The sequence below is a fragment of the Spermophilus citellus genome (assembly GCF_964194105.1).
Source record: "Spermophilus citellus genome assembly, chromosome: 11".
Lineage (NCBI taxonomy): Eukaryota > Metazoa > Chordata > Mammalia > Rodentia > Sciuridae > Spermophilus > Spermophilus citellus.
In genome coordinates, this window is record NC_138192.1 from 107,344,124 (window position 1) to 107,366,482 (window position 22,359).

Here is a 22,359-nt window from a genome sequence, read left to right on the forward strand (position 1 = left end):
GTTTTCTTTTTTTTTTCCCCCATGAATTACACTTTTTATGTTCTATTTTGTCAATGTCTTTTACTCAGTTTTCTATTGGACTGTTCTTATTTGGTTTGGTTTTTAATGGCTCTTTATGTTATAGATAGTAACACTTTGTTTTTCATATATTTTCTGTAATATCTTTGTTTTCTTTTTGCAGTGGTGGGAACTGAACTCAGGTCTTGTGCATGCTAGGCAAGCACTCTATCACCGAGCTTTATCTCCAGCACTCATACATTTATCATTTTTTTTTCTCAATTTGTTTAAAAATTTTGTTTATGGTATGTATATCTTTTGTTATTTATGGAAGCCTACACATTTTTACAGTCTTATCTATGTTTAGTTTTATGACTTCTGGGTTTAAGGTCATATGTTAAAAGACCTCTGTTCCTTAATGTTCAGCTGTGTTTTTTATGGTAAATATATTGCTTTATTTCAGAACATATTTAGCTTCCATACATATATTCTTAGTTTGGCGCAAAGGGGTAATGTAGGGATGCAACTGTCTCCAAATATTTAGTCATTTGTCTGAAACATTTATTCTTTATAGGTTTAAAATGTTGTTATTATTATATATTGAGTTTTTGATATGAACTTGACTCTCTTTCTGTCCTGCCCCCTGAACTGACTGTCTAATTAGGCTAGTGTTCTTTATCTTTAGTTACTGTAGTAGTAACCTAAGGTCCTCTTGGTTACTCTTTTTTATTTGAAAAATGTTTGAACTAGACTTAAGCATTCTTTTTTAAAGATGAATTTTAGAATAATTTTATCAAGTTAAAATAAAAAGCTGCCTGACATTTTATTTGGAATTACATTAAAACTACAAGGTGGGCTGAGGGTAATAGACGTCTTTATAATATTGAGTGTTGCCATGGAGAATCAGGGGCTATGATTCATTCAGTAATGACTTCTTTTATGTTTTATTTTTTTAAACTAACAATTTGCAGTTAATTTCACATGCACATTTCTTCACATTTATTTAAACCTACATTTATTCTTAGATTATTTATGCCTATGTATGTGAATATATATCTATGTCTCATACTTATGAACATATATTTTATCTACATATATACATATGCAAAACTTGTTGACATTGCTAGAAATTTTTCCTCCAGATTATTTCTAGATTGTTTTTACTTATTTACATATAAATGTATTTTATTTTTGCATATTTATCTCATAACTGGTCTTCTTAGTCAACTCTTACTATTTCTATTGTTTTTTTCATTTTTTTAAAATTCTTTAAACATTTCCTATAAGCCTGAGAAGAACAGAATATTGTATAAACAAATGTGCAGTTTTTCTGAATAGACTAAAAAATGAAAGAAATATGGACCTCTTTCCTAGGAGTGACAACAACTGGACTTGGAGGAGAGCTGTTTCTTCTGGACAAGGTTATGAGAGGTCAAGGTTAATAATGGATTCTCCTCCATTCTCTGCAATTTCGCTATGTGTAATGCCTGGTTTAGTAGTTGTGATAATAAATATTGGGTATGTTAGAAAAGAAGCTGGATTAGCAATGTTCAACAGACTGTAATATTCATTATTTGCTTTGAAATTTGTGCATGAAAGCATTTCAGTCATGTGTAACTGGATTCAAAAGATGTGTCCTCTCTATTTGGATTCAGTTTTTCTGTTTAAAATTTATTTTTTTATAACCCATTGGGTTAAAACTAATTTTGTGAGCTTGTGATTCTGTCAGAGAAATCTCAGAATTCTGGTTTACTTTTAGAGACACCGGTGTCCATAACAATGACTATTTAGCCACTTCATTTGGCCTGATGTCACCTGCTTAGAAGGGAACTCTCACTTGACTTGCTGGAGGATCAAACGAGTTAAGGGGAGGTTCTCAGCCTGTATCACCACCTCAAGTCCATCCCATATTTCTCTTCTAACTCCTCCTTTCTTCACTCCACGGTTAACTTGCAGCCCCGTGTTTCTTGTGCTCCTTTTACTAGGGCTTTCTAAACTGTGTTATGGTGCATGGCCTCCTCTCCTAGGATGTGGAACCTACACATTGAACTTTCTGCTGTAGTCTCTCATGCAGTTTAGGTACTCATTAAATTCCTGTTGTGATCGCAAAGAAGCTTAAACCCCTACGTCCTGTTCTTGCTGGGATTGTTCTTTTCCTGCAGCTCTGTTCCTATGAAATATGCCCACACACCTCAGCCCTTGCCTTGCATGGCATTTTTGTCTACCTTAACACAAAGCTTCTATCCAACCTGTAATTATTTTCACCCACTTCATACATCATTGCTGCACTCTTATTTCCCAACCTTTCCGTATCTACAATATTTTGCCCAGCATAAACACCTTATTTTATTATTTACACACACAGGAATACATATTTTCTAGCTCAAAAAACTTTTGACATAAAAACTATTTTAGGTAGTGTGAATCAAATTTTTTCCCCCTAAACTTTAAAAAGGTAGTAATTTAAAAATAATTTTACTTTTTAAGTCTGTTGTGTTCAAAAACAAAAGCAATATAAGGACTCAAGCCTAATTGCAGGTTAGAAGCTTATGCTTGTATGAATGTACTGAGTTAAAATCATGTGTCTATCTTCATTACCACGTACGGTAATTACTTGATGAATTCAAATTACCTTCCGTGTATAAAAGGGAAAGAAAACCTTCAAGTGGGACAAGGGAGTGGGTGTAATGCCGTTGCACAATGTCACTGCTTGAGGCCCTGTAAAGTTGAGAGTCTCCATGGTGACCAGCATTGGCTATCGCTGAATGAATAAATGATTGTGAGACCTGGTGGGAAGGAGTGGCAGGGGACTTCTTGGAAGAATTTGTCAGGGGCCATTTGGGTGTGATCAGAGTTTCAAAAATTGAAAAGGTAAGCAAGCATTAACAAGCAGCAGTCAGGTGACTGAATTTGCGTTCTGAAAATGGGCATTCATGGCACTCCGTTTCCAGATGTCATCTGCTGTTTTCACTCTATTTGTGTCATTACCAGTTTGAACACATAGGGAAGTAACTGACCTATTGTACTACTGAGAATTAACTTTGAATATTGTGCTACTACGGACCTAGAACAAAGACATTGTTTGGCAAAGACAAGTCCAGTGTATTACAGTGACTGGTGCCCCTGGCTTTCTGACTGCTACATCTAGGACTGTTGCCTGCTGAAGTTACATGCTGAGAGAGGGAACCTAAGCTACCTACCTAGGGCCTTCCGAAAATAGTGGCTATGTGAAGTGTAATCACAGAACTCTAAAGCAGTGGTGAAGGAGACATATTCACTGACTGCTCAACTGATATCTCAACTAATATCTCAGCCTTTGATTATGCTTCACCTGTACACTCTACTGTCCTCTCATGTAGAACTTGATGTGTGTACCTTAAATATGGCTGTTAAGGTTAGGTGATCATGTGTCCTAGTTTCCTGAGGACAGTCCTTCCTGGTTTCTATATGTCTCTTTTGGTAGCACAATTACTAATATGCCTCTATCCACTCCAAGAAATGTCCTGATTTAGATGATAAATTATATGACCATCTGGCTGGTGAGCCTTGGTGCTTCTATTCCTCATCATTTCACCTAGTTCTACTGGGGAAGGAATGAATGTCCTCCACCCCCAGGTCCCTTCAGAAGAGCTTGTTCTCTCGGTTTCCTAATTAGAGATAGACTGTGGGCTCAACACATAATTTCAGAGAATATAGATTTTAGTCCTAGAAAAGACTTCTAGAGACTGTAGTTTGTTTATTTACATGTAAGTGAGTTTTTAATTTATATAGAACAAATGGTTTCCCTGGTGGTCTACTGCATATCTTTCCTAGTGGTCTTTTATAGGCCAAGGCCCTGTTATCCTTCTTGTCTCATTCTGAACAATTATTTTTCTTGATTAGCCCACTCCTGAACCTTCATGATCATCATTGCCCCAAAGAAGGCATATGGTTCTTTTTTTTTTTTTTTTTTTTTTTTTAAAGTAACGGATTTGATGGGGCTGGGGTTGTAGCTCAGTTGTAGAACACTTGCCTAGCACCTGTGAGGCACTGGGTTTAATTCTTAGCATCCAAATATAAACAAATGAATAAAAATAAAGGTCCATTGACAACTAAAAAATATTTTTTAAAAAGTAATGGATTTGAGTTAGTTTCCAAGAAACTAGAAATCATTTACCCTTTCATCCTATACAGGATGAAAATCATGCAGGGATTTTCTTGGTTAATAACTTTTCTAAGTATTAGGGAATCTTGATAACTTTTCCAGTTATTTAGGTTCTTGGCTTGTCCTCACTGAACCTTCTTGTAATGGGAGATGTATACTTTTGGGAGTTTTGGCTTGGCTCTTCACTTGCCTGCTTTTGTTACACACATGAATCTCAAACTGAAGGATTCAGACAAACCTATGTCTATATTTATAAAGGCAAAACCTCCATAAGGCATATCCCTCTCTTTATGTGAATTTCCAAAAGATTAGATATAATAGCAGCTCTGTTTATATATTTGCTGATGATTATGAAATTCTTTGAACATAAATTTCCAAAAGGTTTCTTTGTGATAAATCCTGGAATTAGGATAGTTTAGACAGGGTTTCAGTAACAACCATGAAATCTGAGACTTAACATTATTAAATTATCATCTCTTCCACATTATGGTCAAGTGCAGGTTAAGTGGCTCTCCTAAAGCAGCTCTTCTCCAAATCCTGTCATAGGAACTAAGCCTCATCCATCTTGCAGCTATGCCATCGCCATCTGGAGCATTGTGGCATCCAGCTTTGTCACAGAGAGAGAGAGCTTGGATAATCATGCAGGGATTTTAATGGTCACAGTAGAGGGGTAGACATCTCTTCCCCTCTCTCATAAGCCATAATCCAGTCTCCTGGCTATAACCTGACTGCGGGGGAAGGGGAAAACTGTGGTCTTCTGTACCAGGAAGGGAAAAATGAAATGGCTTTTGGTGGATACACAGCATTATTTCTGCCACAGTTCCCTTCTCTGACCTCACTCTTGGCTCCTTTACCACCTTTCAATAGTCTTGCTGTTCTCTGGCTCTTAGGAGTTCAGCATCTTTAAGACTTATCCTTGGCCCTTACATTTTGAGTAAAATTCCATTCAGCCCTATTCTAGAGTTCATGATCTTTTCACTTATTTGGTGGTGTAGGGTGACCATGAAGGTCCAGAGGGAGCGGGTTCAAGAGTTTCTTTGTTCCAGTTCTTCCACTCTCTTCCACTTGGCTTTGAACTTTCATCCTATACTTATCCCTTTACTCCCAAAGGTCATCCATTTTTCACTGAGTAACCTGCGTGAGAAGTATGGTAGTAGCCTCCATATATAGATTTTCTGTAACTTAAATAATTGAAAAGGTGTTTAGAAGTTTACATATTCAGAAACTCCCTTTCAGAAGTTCCTGCAAATTAATTGACTCTTCTAAACCAAACACTTAAATGGTAAATGAAAAATTTCAATTTATGTTTAGGTCAATAATTACTAAATATTATCAGTACTGGTATTTTAGTCAGTTTTTATTTATTTGTTTATTTTTATTTTTTGTGATGCTGGGGATTGAACCCAGGACCTTATGCACATGAGGCAAGCACTTTACCAATTGAGCTGTATCCCCAGCCCTCAGCCAGCTTTTTCTTTGCTGTGACCAAAACACCTGACAAGAACAATTAGAGGAGGAAAAGGTTATTTGGGCTCATGATTTCAGAGTTCCAGTCCCTAGATGGCTGACTCCTTTGCTCTGGGCCCGAGGGAGGCAGAACTCCATGGTGAAAAGGCCCAGCAGAGGGAAGCAGCTGAGAGCACAGCAATCAGGGAGCAGAGGGAGCGCCACTCACCAGGGACACAATACAAGCCTCAAAGTCACACCCCCCAGTGACTTTTCAGCTCCAGTCACACCCTATCTACCTTCAGTTACCATCCAATTAATCCATATCAATGGGTTAATGCACTCACCGATTAGGTTACCACTCTCATACTCTGATCATTTCACCTCTGAAAAATTCTTGCATTGCCTCACAGATGATCATTTGGAGGACATCTCATAGCTGAACCAGAACAATTGCCACATCAGAACATTCTGTTTCTAGCAGGAGATTGTACGAGGCAAACTACTGAGGTGTCAGTGTCTGTCACAGGTTCCTTGAAAAGTAGCTGTTTTTCTTCTTTAAGATTTTTAAAAGAGAATAAAATCATGGCATTTGCAGGTAAATGGATGGCGTTGGAGAAGATAATGTCAAGTGAAATTAGTCAATTCCCCCCAAAACAAATGCTGAATGTTTTCTTTGATATAAAGAGGCTGATTCATAGTGAGATAGGGAGGGGAAGAGCATGGGAGGAATAGATGAATTCTAGATAGGGCAGAGGGGTGGGAGGGAAAGGGAGGGGGCAGGGGATTAGCAAGGATGGTGGAATGTGATGGACATCATTATCCAAAGTACATGTATGAAGACACAAATTGGGTGTCAACCTACTTTATATACAAACAGAGATATGAAAACCTGTGGTATATATGTGTAATAATATTGTAATGCAAAAAAAAACCAAAGTAAATGTATAAAGACAATACAAGCCTCAAAGTCACACCCCCCAGTGTGAAATGTATGTGTATGTACTTTACATACAAAGATATGAAAAACTGTGCTTTATATGTGTAATAAGAATTGTAATGTATTCCACTGTTGTGTATTTAAAAAAAATCAATTAAATAAAAAAAAAAGATTCTTAAATTCAGGCTGGGGTTGTAGCTCAGTGGTAGAGCGCTTGTCTAGCATGTGTGAGGCACTGGGTTCGATCCTCAGCACCACATAAAAAGAAATAAATGAAATAAAGGTCCAAAAATTTCTCAAATTCAAGAGTTAATAGACATAGGTATGGCCATAAGTGAAATAATCCCTTTAAAATGGCAAAATAGGATTATTAAAATGACCTTTATCAGATTTGATGACAAATGTTTTGACTGCCATTATCTACTCTTCTAACCATAAGCAAAAATAGTGGTCTAAAATAACTTTGTTTCCAACTTCTAGGCCTGCACCAGCAATTGTGTGGTTGAGAATTTTGAAAACAAGAAATTACTGGTAGAGAGATGCAATTAGATCCAGTTAGGGAAACCTCTCTGCTCTTGCTGTTGCCAATGCTTTCCTCAGAGAGGTGTTATCATCCAGGGCCCTGTTTATGTGCATCCACGGTGCTGGTCATTGACTTAGTAACTGGCAGTGAAAGAGTTTCTGTACCCTGTCAGGCATTCCCATGTATATAGAGTTAGTAATGTCATTACTTTTACCAGTACTTAAATTTTTAAAAGGGAATTAATAGATATACTATAATTTAAGTTTTGAATGTAGACAGTTGTCAGTCAGTACACATTTGATTTATAATAGGAATTGTGCAAATTCAGTAGGAATTGGGGAATTCAACGGGAAAATATGACTGAGTATAAGCATCTACTGTATTTCTGTGTTGTGAAGGTTGCCCTCTGTCACAGAGTACTGGTCATACACTTGAGGTTCTCATTTGACTGCTGACTGGCTCTAAGCTACCCCTTTGCAACCCTCCTCACTGGATCCTGATAGAATGCATTAGGTGCAGCTCCCAAAATGATGCAAAACCAGAGTCCTCCCATTCTTCGGTTAAAGAAGAATGCCAAGGTTTCCTAATGTGGCAAAATTATAGAAAGTCAGAATTCCCAGAACAGGAGGGACCTGAGGAATCTTCGGTTGTATTCTTTTGTTTTTTGCAAAGGGAAGCAAAGACCTAAATTTAGGATACATCAGTGGCTCCAAGTGGGACATACTGACCTCTGTCATTACCATTAGAATTAAATGAGTTAATGCCTCTGTAGCCCTCAGAACAGTGCCTGGACACAGCAAATGGTCAATAAAAGCCAGTATCATGTGTTACCATTATTCCTAGTGGCAGACCCAAAAAGGAACACAGGTGCCCCTAATTCAGGGCTCTTTAGGAGATATAAATTTTATATTTCACACATTGTTCAGGGAACAACATTTTTAGAATTTGAGTTAAAGTCTCAGTAGTTATAGAGCCACAGTGCCTACTACTGGATACTTAGCGTTGATTTCTGGGCTAAGCACTTAATATTCATGGATTCATTTAATCCTCCCAGTGTCCTATGAGATTCACACTTTTGATTTTCCCCATTTGACACAAGTTGGGAACTTGCCCATGGGCTTACCACCAATAATGGGGCTGGGTGAGATTTAAGCCTGCTCTCTCTCACTTCAAAGTCTATATTCTTTACCATTATTTTTCACTAGGAGTTGCCAAACTACAGCTCACAGGCCAAATACAGACCTACCTATTTTTTTTTATTGTCTGAATTCTAAGAATGTTTTTTTATTTAAAAAAAATTTTAAATGGTTGAAAAAAATCTAAAGATGAATATTTCCTTACACATCAAAAATAGCATGAAATTAAAATTTTAGTGTCCACAGATAAAGTTTTTTTTTTTTAATACAGTCACAACCATTCATTTGTGTATTGCCTGTGGCTACCTGTGTGACATGGTGGCAGAGCTGAGTGGTTGTCAGAGATACCTGGTGGCTGGCAAAGCCTGAAATCATGATAATCTGACCTTTATTGAAAAACAAAACTTGCCAGTTCTTGTTATATGTTCTTCTTCACTGGTTAGGTTTTATGAAATTTCAATTATTTGAATATAATTGTGGGATTTTTTGGGGGGGACGGGGGTTCCTGTCTCCTCCTACTCCTTGCAGTTTAGTTTGTTCAATTTTCATTGACATATCAAATGAATCACCCTTCAGTTGTCTGTGTCTTGTCTTTTTAAGCAGACTGAAGACCAATTTGTTTCTGGATGGTGTTTGCAACTTGGTGATGACCTGTCTTTATACTAATGGTGGACTGTGACCATTGGTGGTTTGCCCCCCTGTGTTTGTTTATTGAGCTGGCTATTTTTACGCTTCCGGGGTCTCAGATGCAGAAATCACTCTATTTTCTTTCCTTTATAGTGGTTTGCTGTCTTCTGATTACGTGGAGATTCACTATGAAAATGGGAAGCCACAGTACTCAAAGGTATGGTTTAAAGCTTTGGAACAGCTTGTGTAAGCACACCCCTCACAGGACAGGCCCCTGCACCCCAGATTGGTGTGTCTGTCAACGAAAACACCTGGCCTCCTATGCAAGGTTACTGTGTTACAAGGAGAAATTCATTACAACATACAAATATTTGAGGTAACATTAGAGATTCTATATATCCGGAACAATATGGAAATGCTTATTGTTTTAGTCATGCATACAGTATCTTATGTAATGGTATAAAGGGCTGAACTTTCCAGATCAACACCTCAGTCCAAATTAGGCATCCCTTATTTCAAATGCTTAGCATTTTGGGGTTTGGATTTAAAAAAAGTTTCACAATGTTTTTGTAATTATAATGAGATATTTTTGTGATGGGACCCAAGTCTAAACATGAAATTCATTTATATTTCATACACATAGCCTGAATATAATTTTATATAACATTTAAAATAATTTTGTGCGTGAATCTCATAGTGTAAGATTTTCTACTTGTGGTGTCATGTTAGCGCTTAAAAAGTTTTTCGAGTGTTTTGGATTTCAGTTTTTGAGATTGGAGATGCTCAATTAGGCTCTTATAGTCACAGCATCTGAATTATAAGAATAGATGGGCTCTTAGAATGACTATTAAGTACAAGTTACTTTGGTGCCCAAGAAGGGGAGAGGACAAGAAGAGGAAATGAGACTTAAGGAGCACTCTCTTCATAATCTTCACAGCAGTCCTACGGGGGTGGATATTATTACTCTTGTTGTATGGAGGAAGAAACTGAGGCAGAGAGAGGGTAAAGAAACCTTCTCAAGGTCATTAAACATCGTCATTTAAAGGTATTTGATTTCCTTCCGTTGGAGGTTAAACTTCCTTCTCTTCATGGAGGATCAATGAAGTGAAAGAGGGCTTAAATTAAAGCAAGAGAGAGATCATTTGTAAGTAAAAAACACAGTGATCTCCACCAGTCTCAGTGAAAGTCTGTGGAATGGCTACAGAAAGGGACTCTGATTTGGGTAGTGCCACTGAGCTTAGCAGTGTCCATCAATACCATTGACACAGGAGAGGAAATGGAACAAAGCAAAGTGGGGAAATATCATTGATTTTGCTCTTTTCTAGATTGCTAATGAGTGTCAGCATAAAAGGGGCATCTTTCATGTGTGGACTTGCCAAGCTGTGCAGCAGGGAGCATGGGGATCCTCAGTCTGTAGCCTCTCAGCAAATATTTATGGGTGGCCTTAATTATAAATACTGCCCAGGGGCTATGGTATTTCTTAGGATCTATAACTGTCCAATTAACAGTGGGCACATTTGTAGTTTGAAGTGTGTTTTAGTCTTTGAATTGTATGCCACAGATTCTGTTATTATTACTATTCATCAGTTCTTGTCTTAGGCTGCATCTTGGGGGTTTGTCGAATGGCCCTAAAAGTTAATGCTGTGGAAAGTGAGCAGCAATGCTAAATCAAGCGCAGGAATGGTGCTTCCTGGCATCTGTACAAACCAAAGCTTCTGTCAGCTGTGCCAGTGCCCTGAACACTGCGGATGCTGAATCATGAGTCTGGAGTAGACAAGATTGCATGAGAACTTTATAGACTCAGCAAATGAGCAACCTTTGCATCCTGCAGTAACCTAATCTAAACTTCTCACCAAGAAGTTCAGTCTATTTTTTTTTTTTTCCTTTTTTAAAGAAGCAGAATAGCTAATTGGCCTCCAGAAGTCATTTGAGGTCCTCAAAGGAAGCCTGATCATTACTAACACACTCCAGGCTTCCTGTTGATTGTAACTAAAATTTAAAAACAGAGGATGGCAAAAGAAAACATGTTCACTGCAGTTTGTTTTTGTGTTTATTCCTTTTTTCTCACTATGACTCATTTTCTCCAAATAGCTCTCTGACGTTCACAGCCTAGTTGTACTAGTGCAGTGGGTAAGGTTGCTGAGAAACCAAGCAAGATAACTGGACATAAAATATGAGATGTAAGGTTACTGAAAAATTCCTTTGGGTAAGATCCAATGGTGATGGGCTGGACAGATGTTTTATCAGGAAGTCCAGTGGCAACAGGGTGAACATCTGCACCTCTGACCCACATAGTACATCTAGTACCTTGTCAGGAAGTATCACCTCCTATCCCTTAGGATACTTTGTCCAGAAGCTGATGCCTGGATAAATTCTTCCCTCTCCATGGTTCTCTGGTCAGTACCAGTAGGGAGAAGGGTTTTATATTAATTTGCTTAGTTCCTTATATGACCAGCATCCCAAGGAGCAACTATCTTGGCTTGCGTGCAAGAAAGCAGCTTTCCACAGATAACACTAACTTGCCCTAATTCCCAGCACACATGAGAGAAAGTCAGTATCCTTCAAGATAATACATATCTTGACATTCTGGCCCAGATGTCCTCTCATTGTTTCCTTAACCAGGCAAGTTTTTTGGGAACAGAAAGGGGCATTCAGGGGCATGTTCTTTTACTGGCTCCCTTTTTTCAAGAATTACACAAGCTTGCTTCATGGATAATGAGTTAATGGTAAATGCCTGTTTTTTATGTGTCTATGTTTATATACCCCTGCAAACCTCAAGATGATATGGTACACACAATTCTGTGGCAAGATTTGAAAGTTCTAATGATAGTATAAATACTTTGGCATGCATTACATATCTTGTAGACCTTCACTTTTTAAAACTGCATACCATTCTTTTAAATTAATTTGTTATAATTTGTTTGAAAATCCCATGGTCATTGTCATTTAAATTGTTGCTAATCTTTCACTCCAACCCGAAGGAAAGAACACATCCTTAATACTTCCTGTAGAATTAATTCTGAGAATTGGATTTTCTGGGTCGCAGTTTGTTCAATTTTTGGAAGGCTTTGGTACAAAGAGGCAGTTTTTCTTCCTGAAAGTTTATAGAAATTCACATTCCCACTAGCATTGCATACATGTTTTTAGAGCCATTTTACAGTAAACTTTATAATGATTACTTTCCATGTTGTTTAAGAAAACCTTTATACAGAGTACCAGAAAGACAAATTAGTATGTAAGAATGGCTAGGTTCAACTTGTACACATTATATAATCCTTCCTTCCAAAGATCACCAAAGTGTACACACATAAAGCACACCTGCCCACCCCCACACACCGTGTACTGTTCACAAGGTGAGAGAAGAATGGACACAGACACTTAGGATATTCTGGGAATTAATTGCAAACAAATGCCACATCCACCCTTGGAAGAGGGTTGTCTAGTTTTTCCCATTTCCTCTCTGTCAAGCCCTACTTCCCATTTGTATCTACGAAGAGGATAATGTCTTGGCTTTTACCTTTATTCAATGAAAGTGGGATAAAAAGATCCCTTTCCAAGTGACACAAATACAGGAACTAGAAAGATAAAAAAATATATTTAAGTACATAATATAAGTGCCAGGTGTCAGTTGATGCATATGGAAGAACATTTTTCCTGTTCCCAACTCAGTACTTTTTTAAAAAAATATTTATTATTTAGTTGTACACAATACCTTTATTTTATTTATTTTTATGTGGTGCGGAGGATCAAACCCAGGGCCTGGCACGTGCTAGGTGAGTGCTCTACCGCAGAACCACAACCCCAGTCCCTCAGCAGTACTTTTTATTTGAGTTCGCACTGCAGTACTTTGTACTTGGTTTACAATAAAACAATTTTTCCTATGAATTTAAAAAATAACTTAGTTATCTTTTGTTTGAACAAAATTATTGAGATCTAATTTGCATGCGGTTAAGTATATCATTAAATTGGTTTTAGTATATTTACAAAACTGTGCATCCATCAACATAATGTAATTTTAGAACATTTTCTTCGCCCAACAAAGAAATACTCCACTTATTAACAGTCATATCCTATCTTCTCTCTCACCAGCCTTAGGTAACTACTAAGCCACTTTTGTATATCTATGGATTACCTCTTTTGGATAGAAACAAAATCTATGTAACGTGTTGTTTTGTGATTGATTTTTTTCCAGCTTTATTGAAGTGTAATTGAAAAATAGGACTTAAATATAATTAGTTACACAAGTTAGATTTTATATATGAGTTGTACACATTTAATTTGTACAAAGCACTGTTTTGATATACATATACAATGTGAAATGATCACTACACTCAAGCCAATTAACACATCTATCACTTTATATATTTATTTATTTTTGTAGTGAGAACATTTAAATCTATCATCCTAGCACATTCAAGATGCTATGATTAATGTAGAAACCGGTCTGCTCATTGCATCTCTCGATGGGATCTCTAAAATTCACTCCATCTAGAAACTGCTCCATCTTCAGATGGGATCTCTGGAATCCATTCACCTTGCATAACTGAAACTTCGTACCCTTTGAACAACGTCTTTGTTTTTCCTTTTCCCCAACATTCTACTCTTTGCTTCTAGGAGTTCTGATTACTTAAGATTCCACATTAGGAGAGATTGTGTAGTGTTTGTCTTTCTATGCCTGGCTTCTTTCAATTACCACAGTGTCCCCCAGATTCATCTGTGTCATCACAAATGGCAGGATTTCCTTCTTTTTTTTAAACACAGAATAATATTCCATTATATGTACATTTTTTGTTATTTGTTCGGCCCTCGATAGGCTGTTTTGCTGTTTTGACTTTTATGAATAATGCTGCAGTGAATGTGACAGTGAAGTTATCTCTTTGAGATGCAGATTTCATTTTCTTCTTATTTTTAACTTTTTGAGGAAACTTTATACTGTTTTCCACAATGGCTCTGCCAATTCTTATTTCCACCAACTGTTTACGGAGATTGCTGTTCTCTACATTCTCCCCACACTTCTTAAAAAAAAATTTTTTTTAAATGATAGACATCCTGACAGATGTTAGATGATATCTTATTATTTAAATTTGCATTTCCCTAATAATTAGGGATGCTGAATACCTTTTCATGTACCCATTGGCCACTTTATGTCTTCTTTTGAAAAATGTCTATTCAAATCATTTGCCCATTTTTAACTTGGGTTATTAGTTTTCTTGCTTTTAAGCTTTGTTTCTTATATGTTTTGGATACTAACCCCTTATCAGATATGTGGTTCATAAGTATGTACTCCTATTCTATTATTGGATGTTTCTTCTCTCTGTTGATTGTTTCCTTTGCTTTTTTAGTTTGATGTAGTTACACTTGTCTGTTTGCTTTTGTTGCCTGTGCTTTTGGTGTCATGACCCCTGCCCATACCACACACACACACACACACACACACACACACACACACACACACACAAATCACTTCCAGGACCAATGGCTGCAAGCTTTTGCTTTGTTGCTTGTCAATCAACTTTACTCATGAGATTATTCCAAATAAGCTAATTTTTAACATTTCAGTTCTTATAAAAGTATTAGGCAGCTTGGAAGGCTGAGGCAGGAGGATCATGAGTTCAAAGCAGCCTCAGCAAAAAAGCAACTCAGTGAAATCCTGTCTCTAAATAAAATGTAAAATAGGGCTGGGATGTGGCTCAGTGATCCAGTGTCCCTGAGTTCCATTCCAGGTACCAAAAAATTAATTAATTAAATAAAAAATAAAGGATTGGGCCTCAATCTAATATTATAAAACACTTCTCAATTTCAACATGTTCCTGTTAAATCTCTTTTAGGTGAGCCATTAAGTGCTTGCTAATTCTTTGATTTTTCTTCTTCTTATAAAAGAAACTACCACCAGCAGTATATGACTGAATAGATGAATGAAATGCACCCATCCCAGATTTCTTCCACCTTATTATAATCTCTTTGTCATTGTTGGGTGGGGAGAATGTCTTTTCTGGATGCTGGTTTCACCTTGGCTTCTTCCAGCCCCTTTACTCACTCTTGCCCCTGGGAGAGTGCACATGTCTATATAGTCTCTCTCCTAACCCCCCGTTTGTGTGGGGTCCATCTATGCTCTCAGTCGTGTAGTGACAGTCCCTGTCTGGGGGGTGTTTATTGGCTACGGGTAAGTCTGGCCCACACAGGGAGGTAGCATTAACAGACCTGTTCTCTTCTCAACTAGTCAATAAGAAGGTGATATTTTGATCTCTGCAACACTTCCGGGTCACTCATTTGGTTTTAAACATAGGTAGGTACAGCTGCACGCCCAGCTGATGGCTATAATAGAAAAGATGAACAACAAACGGCAAGTGCTAGAGAGACAATGGAGAAATTGAAATCCTCACGCCAGACAGTTTGGCAGTTCCTCAAAGTTTAGCCTAGAGTTACCGTATGCCTCAGTGGTTTCACCTCTAGGTATATATCCAAGTGAATTACAAACATTCCACACAGAAACTTGTACATAAATATTCATAGCAGCATTATTGATAATGACCCAAAATGTACACGACTCAAATGTCCATCAGTTGATGAATGAATAAAGAAAATGCAGAATATTCACACAGTAGACAAAGTATTAATATGTGCTACAACATAAATGAACCATGTAAACATTATGCTAAGTTAAAGAAAACAGGTGTAGAGGACCACATTTTACACTTTCCATGCAAAATGTTCAGAATAGTCAGTCATATCCTTAGACACCGAAAATGGGTTAGTGTTTTCCAGGGGCCTGTGGGGTGGAAGGGAAGAAGCATGGAGAGTAAATGCTAATGGACACATAATTTCTTTTTGGGGTGATGAAAATATTCAGAAATTAGTGGTGACATTTGTACAACTTGGTAAGTATACTAGAACCTATGGAATTACTCTTTAAAGACTAAATTTTGATGTGTGTGCATTACATCTCAAAAGACTAAAACTCTCAGGTGGAAGAAGGAGATTATTTTACCCACCTTATTCAATACACACGACCCTTTAAGATTGATCTTATGAATAAAACCTTCTTATTTACTCATTCAACACTGTCCTCTAGGTTCATCTATGCTGTCGCAATGGCAGAATCTCCTTTTAAAGGCTGAATAATATTCCATTGTATTTGCATACAGTGAAATAAACTGACACAGAAAGGAAAGTACTACATGGTTTTATTTACATGTGGAGTTTAAAACAAATCAATACACAGAAACAGGCAGGGTTTGTGGGTGAGGATGGGGAGATATAGGTCGAAGGGCACTAAGTTTCAGTTCTGTAGGATGTAAGTGTAAGATATCTAATGTATAGTATGAGGACTATAGTCAATAATATTGTATCGTGTGGTGGAAATTTGCTAAGAGAGTAGATTTCAGGTCCTCTTATTTTATGTAGTCACAAAAAATAAATATGTGGGGTAAGACATGGTAGTTTACTTGACTATGGTAACCATATCTATATCTATCTATCTGTCTAAAATATCTATATGTCTATATATCTAAGTGTGTGTGTGTATATATATATATATTTATATATATATAGTTATATATATAGTTATATACTTTAGATATGGACCATTTAAAACATTCTGTTCTTGCCCTTGTTCTTTTCATATAACCACAACACCCTCTTAGAATGTCCTTTGTGTTTTTCTTGTCAACATCATGGCTCAGCTTAAGCTTTCATCAGTGAAGGCTTTTGGGCATCAGTGAAGGCTATTGAGCAGCAGGAGAGTAGAGATCATCAGTGGACCCCTGTGTGCAGGGTTCCTGGAAGGAAGGAGTTCTGTGTAGAGCAGAGGAAATTTGAAGAACGAGTGTCCCAAAGACCCTGTTCAATGTAGTTGTTCCTCAGTTTCTGTAGGAGGTTGGTTTCAGGACGCCACTTGGATTACAGTCTGAGGATGATCAAGTGCCCGATATAAAATGGAGTGGTCTTTGCAGGTAACCTCTGCACATCCTCCTGTAGACTGTTGATCATCTCTAGACGACTTACCATCCCTAAGACAATGTCAATGCTCTGTGAATAGCTGTTGTATGGTTTAGGGAATATGATAAGAAAAAAAGGCCCCGTGTGTTCTGAGTATTTTCATCCTGCTGTGGTTCAGTCTGTGGATGCTGAACCAAGGACGTGGAAGACGGACTCCAGGGATGAGGGAGGGGTGGGCACTGTTGCGACTACTCAGAGCCGGGCAGGGGTCTTTTCGGTTACATGTCTTCATGTCTTCTCTAACTTTTTCTTTTTTATTTCTTCTCTTCACTCCTTTTCTTTTGTTCCCATTCCTTCTTCTTTTATTATTTTTTTAAAAATAAATTTTCTCAGGCTGCTTTTCTTCATTTATTTTCCTTTTCCTCTCAGATTGTCATAATTGGATTTAAACATACATTTGTGTGTTCTTTTTCTAACCAAAAAGAAGTGATTTAAAGCTTGCTTTCTACCCTTTAGCTTAAGTGAAATGGCTTTTTGACTAGTGTGTACATTTTGATTTTTTCATAGCCTTCGAATTAATAACTGGCTTTTAAAAACATTGCTCATCACTGGTAAATCATGAGCAATTTAAGTCATAATAAGGAAAGAAACCTTTTATATTAGATGTAGAATTATTGGTTATTTGAGTTTAAAATCAAAATTATTATTGCTAATTATTTTAAAAATTACCTTTCTTGGCAACATTCTGAGCACATTATAGAAAATGAAAGAAGCATGGGGTTAAAAAATGCCCCAGGAAATCAAGATAGTGACAATACTTACTCTTCAAGGCTATTTTAAGGTTTGTTTGTTTTTTTGGGTTTTTTGGTGCTGGGGATTGAACTCAGAGGCACTTGACCACTGTGCCCCATCCCCAGTCCTATCTTGTATTTTATTTAGAGACAGGGTCTCATTGAGTTCCTTAGTTCCTCACTTTTGCTGAGACCGGCTTTGAACTCACAATCCTCCTGCCTCAGCCTCTCTAGTTGCTGAGATTACAGGTGTGTGCCACCGTGCCCAGCTGTTAATTAAGTTTGAGCAGTGTTGAACATTTATATAGCATTGGTACAGCCAAATTGTTCTGATACTTTATTAACAAACTGCTGCAAGAATGTTTTTTCCCTGTCTAATTTAATGAAGGTAGATAATTAAACTGGTGCTGGGGTTTCAAATTCCCTGATTCTCTGAAATTGTTTTTTTCCTTTTTCTCATTCTGCAGTCTTCCAATTCAGGTACATGCATTGCATTATAGATATCTTTTTTTTTTCCTACTTATCTTTTGCTACCAGACCTCTGGTTTAAAAAACAGATTTGTATAACCAGTTAGTTGATCATTTGAAGTATTTAAAAATGTGTATGTAGAATAATAACTTGAGTATGATGTCGTCATTTTTAGTCTATTCAGAACCTGGATCTCCTATCATACACATTTCCTAGCCAAGATCTGGGTAGTTTATTTTAAAATGTTTATGCAGACCTTCAGGAGTTGATTGAAAATGTCAAGGCTGGGTCACCATGGATGTTCAGGTTTATGGGAATTTCTTAGGCTATGGGGATAATAAGAACCTGCTGGTGGAACTTTACTTAAGCAGATGAGGTAAACAGACACAATGGTGGAGTGGGACAATTTTAAAAAATTAAATGTTGGCTTACTCCTTTATGTTTTTTCCCCAATAGAACTTAGCAAGCCAGATGAAGCTCAAACCTGAGAGAGCCACCCCTTCCATCTGCTTTCCATCTCCTGAAATTTTATAGGCACTCCCCATCTGCTGCCTTTTCCTCTCTTGTCTTTGTCCTTGTGGGTTTATACCCCTTTTTATTCCTTAACTGTTATTCAAGGGAGTTATTGGTGGCTCTCTTTTCATTGAAAGGAGGAGAATCACACAATTCCTGTTATTAAATCAATGGTATCAGAGAACCAAGTATTTTTTTCTCTTCCAAGTTTGGTATCACTAGAATTATGAAGTTGCTGTCCCTAGCCATACCTGATTACGAGGTGTTTTCAAAGATGTCTGTGGTTTCAGGATTTCCTGATTTGAAGAACAGACCTGGGTTCGGAGCTTGGCTATCCTGGGGGGCAGAGTTCTGGTCTGAACATTATTTGGCTCGTGGAGAGTTCTGCTTCAGTGGAAGTGGTGGGTTGAGAAAGTTAGTATGCTTACCAGGATTTTAATTTCCTCTGCCAGTAAGTTCAATTTATCAGATACTGTATTTTTTGTTGAATTTAATTAACTGACTCACAGTTTGGATGTGAAAATGCTGATGTCCCCCGGGGGCACACAGATAACTTGCATCATGTGCCTAATTAGCTTTCCTTGGTTCTCTTTCCTGTTGTTTGCTTAATCCATCTGTGACCACTCATAAGGGGCTGATGCTGGCCAGTCCTTGTGAATGGTCTGAGGCTTTCCTAACTGGAAATAGAGACATTAGCTCAAGAACCTGAAGATGTGGAATTCAGTTTTGTCTATTGCTCTTGTTGGCAGAGCCTTCAGCACTTGGTGCCTGTCTCCCAATTGGTACATGGAGTTAGTGGTTCTGGTCATGCTGTGATTATTTAAGATGGTGGATTGTTGGGTGGGAGGCACTCCTGGGCCGACTATCCAGTGTCACTGGGAACCAGGCCCTCTGGGTGTAGCCCCTCTTTACTGACCCACTGTCATTATGCTCGTTACCCCCAAAAGGTTGCCTCTTCTCTCTCAGGAGTTTATTTTATACAGAATACCTCAAGATCTTACTTACTTTGAGGTGGCATTTAGAAAATGCTATAAAGATCTGAAGAGTTGCCAAATAGTATTTTTCTACAATACTTTTAAGAAATCTTGTAAATTTAATATTAAGAAACTCATAAAACCTTCTAATACTATAATTGGAAACTACCAAAATGTTTATAGTGCTTAATAAAACTACAATTTAGATAATAAGCTTTCTTATTATGCTAAACATTAAGGGGTGAATATTATCTTTGATCTCATTTAAGGTTTAGAAAACATGGTTATCCACATTCCAATACATAGAGAACTTAGGTTCTCTTTAGATAATATCCTACCTTAATTCAAAGGTAACAATGACCTTGACAGCGAGCATCAACCTTGACTTTCCATTGCAGATGAATGAAACTTAGGTCTAAGAAAGGTCTTGGAAATACTTTATGGGGAAAAAAAGAATATTTTTAGGAAAATCTGGAAATAGCTTTTCTTAGAAAGGTCAAGTAAATATGAGAGCTTGCTATGCATTTACTTCTAACCATCACTTGACTTAAGATAGCTTTTTGGTGTGATACAAAGTGCTAAATAACCAATTTGATGGAATTTACAGTTACCCAAGGCCATTTTTAGAACCATGTGAAGAATCTGAAATGTAAATTGCTGAATATTGACCTGAATTCTCAAGTTGCTGAGATGTGTGGTACCATTTGTCCTTATAGGTTTCAGAGTTAAACACACAAATAGAATTTAACATATGCAACCAATAACTCTATGCAAGTTTGCTATTTGAGGACAGAAAAAAACCCATATATATATATATATATATATATATATATATATATATATATATATATATCAAATAACAGTTAAGGAGTTAAAAAAAAATATATATATATATATATAAGCACAATGGCAAGGACAAGAGAAGAGAAGTCAGCAGATGAGAAGTGTCCATAAAATTTCAGGAGATTCACAGATGGATGAAGGGTCCCTCTTTTGGCTTTGAGCCTTTCCTTTTTGCTAAGTTCTCTTGGTGGGAGACAGGAAGCAGAAAAACAACTCATGTCACTAAACTCAGAAAGGCTCAGGAATCAAAGGCGTTTGAAAAGAGAAAGTTGGTTGAAGGTTTACTTGAAGAGGAATCTCTGATTTAGACAGGTGGCCATTCCTTTCTAGTCTGGTGAAGGTGCTTAATCTGTGGAGAAACATGGAAAGGAGGAAATCACTAGAGAAATAATAAAAGGTAGTTTCCCAGAACTGAGTGCATGAGTCTTCTTGATTACAAAGTACCAGAGTGCTCAGTGTATTGAAGGAGAAATGACCCAGACCAAGGCACAGTATGGGACTGCATGAAAATGAGACTAAATAGAATTTCCTGAAGCCTTCTTAAAAGAGAAACAGTAGACTTTATAGAAACATCTAAAAATTAGAATAATGTTCATTTGTCACAGCCCCTTCAGAAACAAGAAGATTGTATTCAAGGTCTATGAGATACGGAGAGAAAATAATGTCCTATCTGGCATATTCTCTAACCGCCAAAACTGTGGATCTACTGCGAGGGTTGAAAAAGAAATGTTTGTTCACACAAGTTTTCACTAAATTTATCTTCCATGAATGCTTTTCCAAGAAAGTACCAGAGGAAGTGAACCTCTCTATAGAGGGGAATGGGGGCCTCAGATGGGGAAGACATGAGTCTAGGACCCAATATAGAAGGAGGCAGGCAAAGGGTGATCTCAGTACAGCACAGAGAACTCCTGAATGGCGGTTGTGCACAGGGCCTAAAAAGGTACAATGGAGACCAAAGCATGAGGCTGAAAAGAAACAAGGTGGGTGTCTCCAGGTGCAAAATGGATATGCTGTGTTACTTGATATGTTTGACCATATTGAGAAGAGTTTTAGAGTACTCTTAGATACGAGGGATGCATATATGCTAGCTACATGAAAAAATAAACAAGAAAATGAAGCAAAACTTTAAAAAAACTTAAATGGAGGCAAGAAAGAAAATGTAATTATAGTATCACAGCTGTGAAAGATATTTGCAAAGTCATAATATAAACATTAAATTTGGATTTAACTAAAAACTGGTGATGTGTATTGGAATGCATTGAGGGTGAGAGGAGTTTTCATGATTCTGTATTAGGAAGATAATTCTAAAATGAAATAAATCATCAGGACATAGCCATATAAATATTCCATTAAAAATGCATAGGTAAACACAAGAAGAAACAACTTGAAGAGTTAAAAATGGTTGGCTTGGAGGTTGGGGTAGTGGAGCAGGGGAGAAAGGAAACAGCTGTGTAGCATCTGGTAAGAATCTGCTCCTATAATGCATGCTTAAGAAATGTAAATAAATTTTTTTCTCACTTCCATTGGTTTTATTCCCACTAGAGCCTTTACTCCTTCATTAAATTTAATGCACACATACTTTTATAGAAAAGTTTAAAAATTGTCTAGTCTCATTCATGACTCCACATAGGACCAGTTTCTAGGATTATTAATACATAGATTAATACATAGTGACCACACATTCCCATCTTTGTTTTTGTTCGTCTGTTTTTGCTTTATAGAACCAACCAAAGAGTGATTCGCAGTGCATAAAATATGATCAGTCAAACTTTCTTCTTTTGTAGGGTGGAGAGCACTGTTACTACCATGGAAGCATCAGAGGTGTCAAAGACTCCAAGGTGGCTCTGTCAACATGCAATGGACTTCAGTATGTGGGGATCTCTTTGGACCCTCTTTCCCTCTAAGTTTGCTTTCATTGTTCACCCTTTCTATCCCCCCCCCCAGATATTTATTTCAGTGATCATCTGTGCCAGTTCCATGTTATGGACTGGATATGAAGTAGTTCACAGGGATACATA

The 22,359-nt window shown here is 37.3% G+C and overlaps 1 protein-coding gene across 4 annotated transcripts in view; it reads left to right on the plus strand.

The window, feature by feature from the left end:
* The window catches only part of ADAM23 (ADAM metallopeptidase domain 23), a 184,692-nt gene that overhangs the window by 72,291 nt on the left and 90,042 nt on the right, over positions 1-22,359 (plus strand). For all 4 annotated transcript variants that reach the window (XM_081261958.1, XM_081261960.1, XM_081261957.1 and 1 more), the window contains exons 4-5: positions 8,967-9,030; positions 22,126-22,208. In XM_081261958.1, the coding sequence (XP_081118084.1) occupies positions 8,967-9,030; positions 22,126-22,208 (147 nt within the window). The remainder of the gene's footprint in view (positions 1-8,966; positions 9,031-22,125; positions 22,209-22,359) is intronic.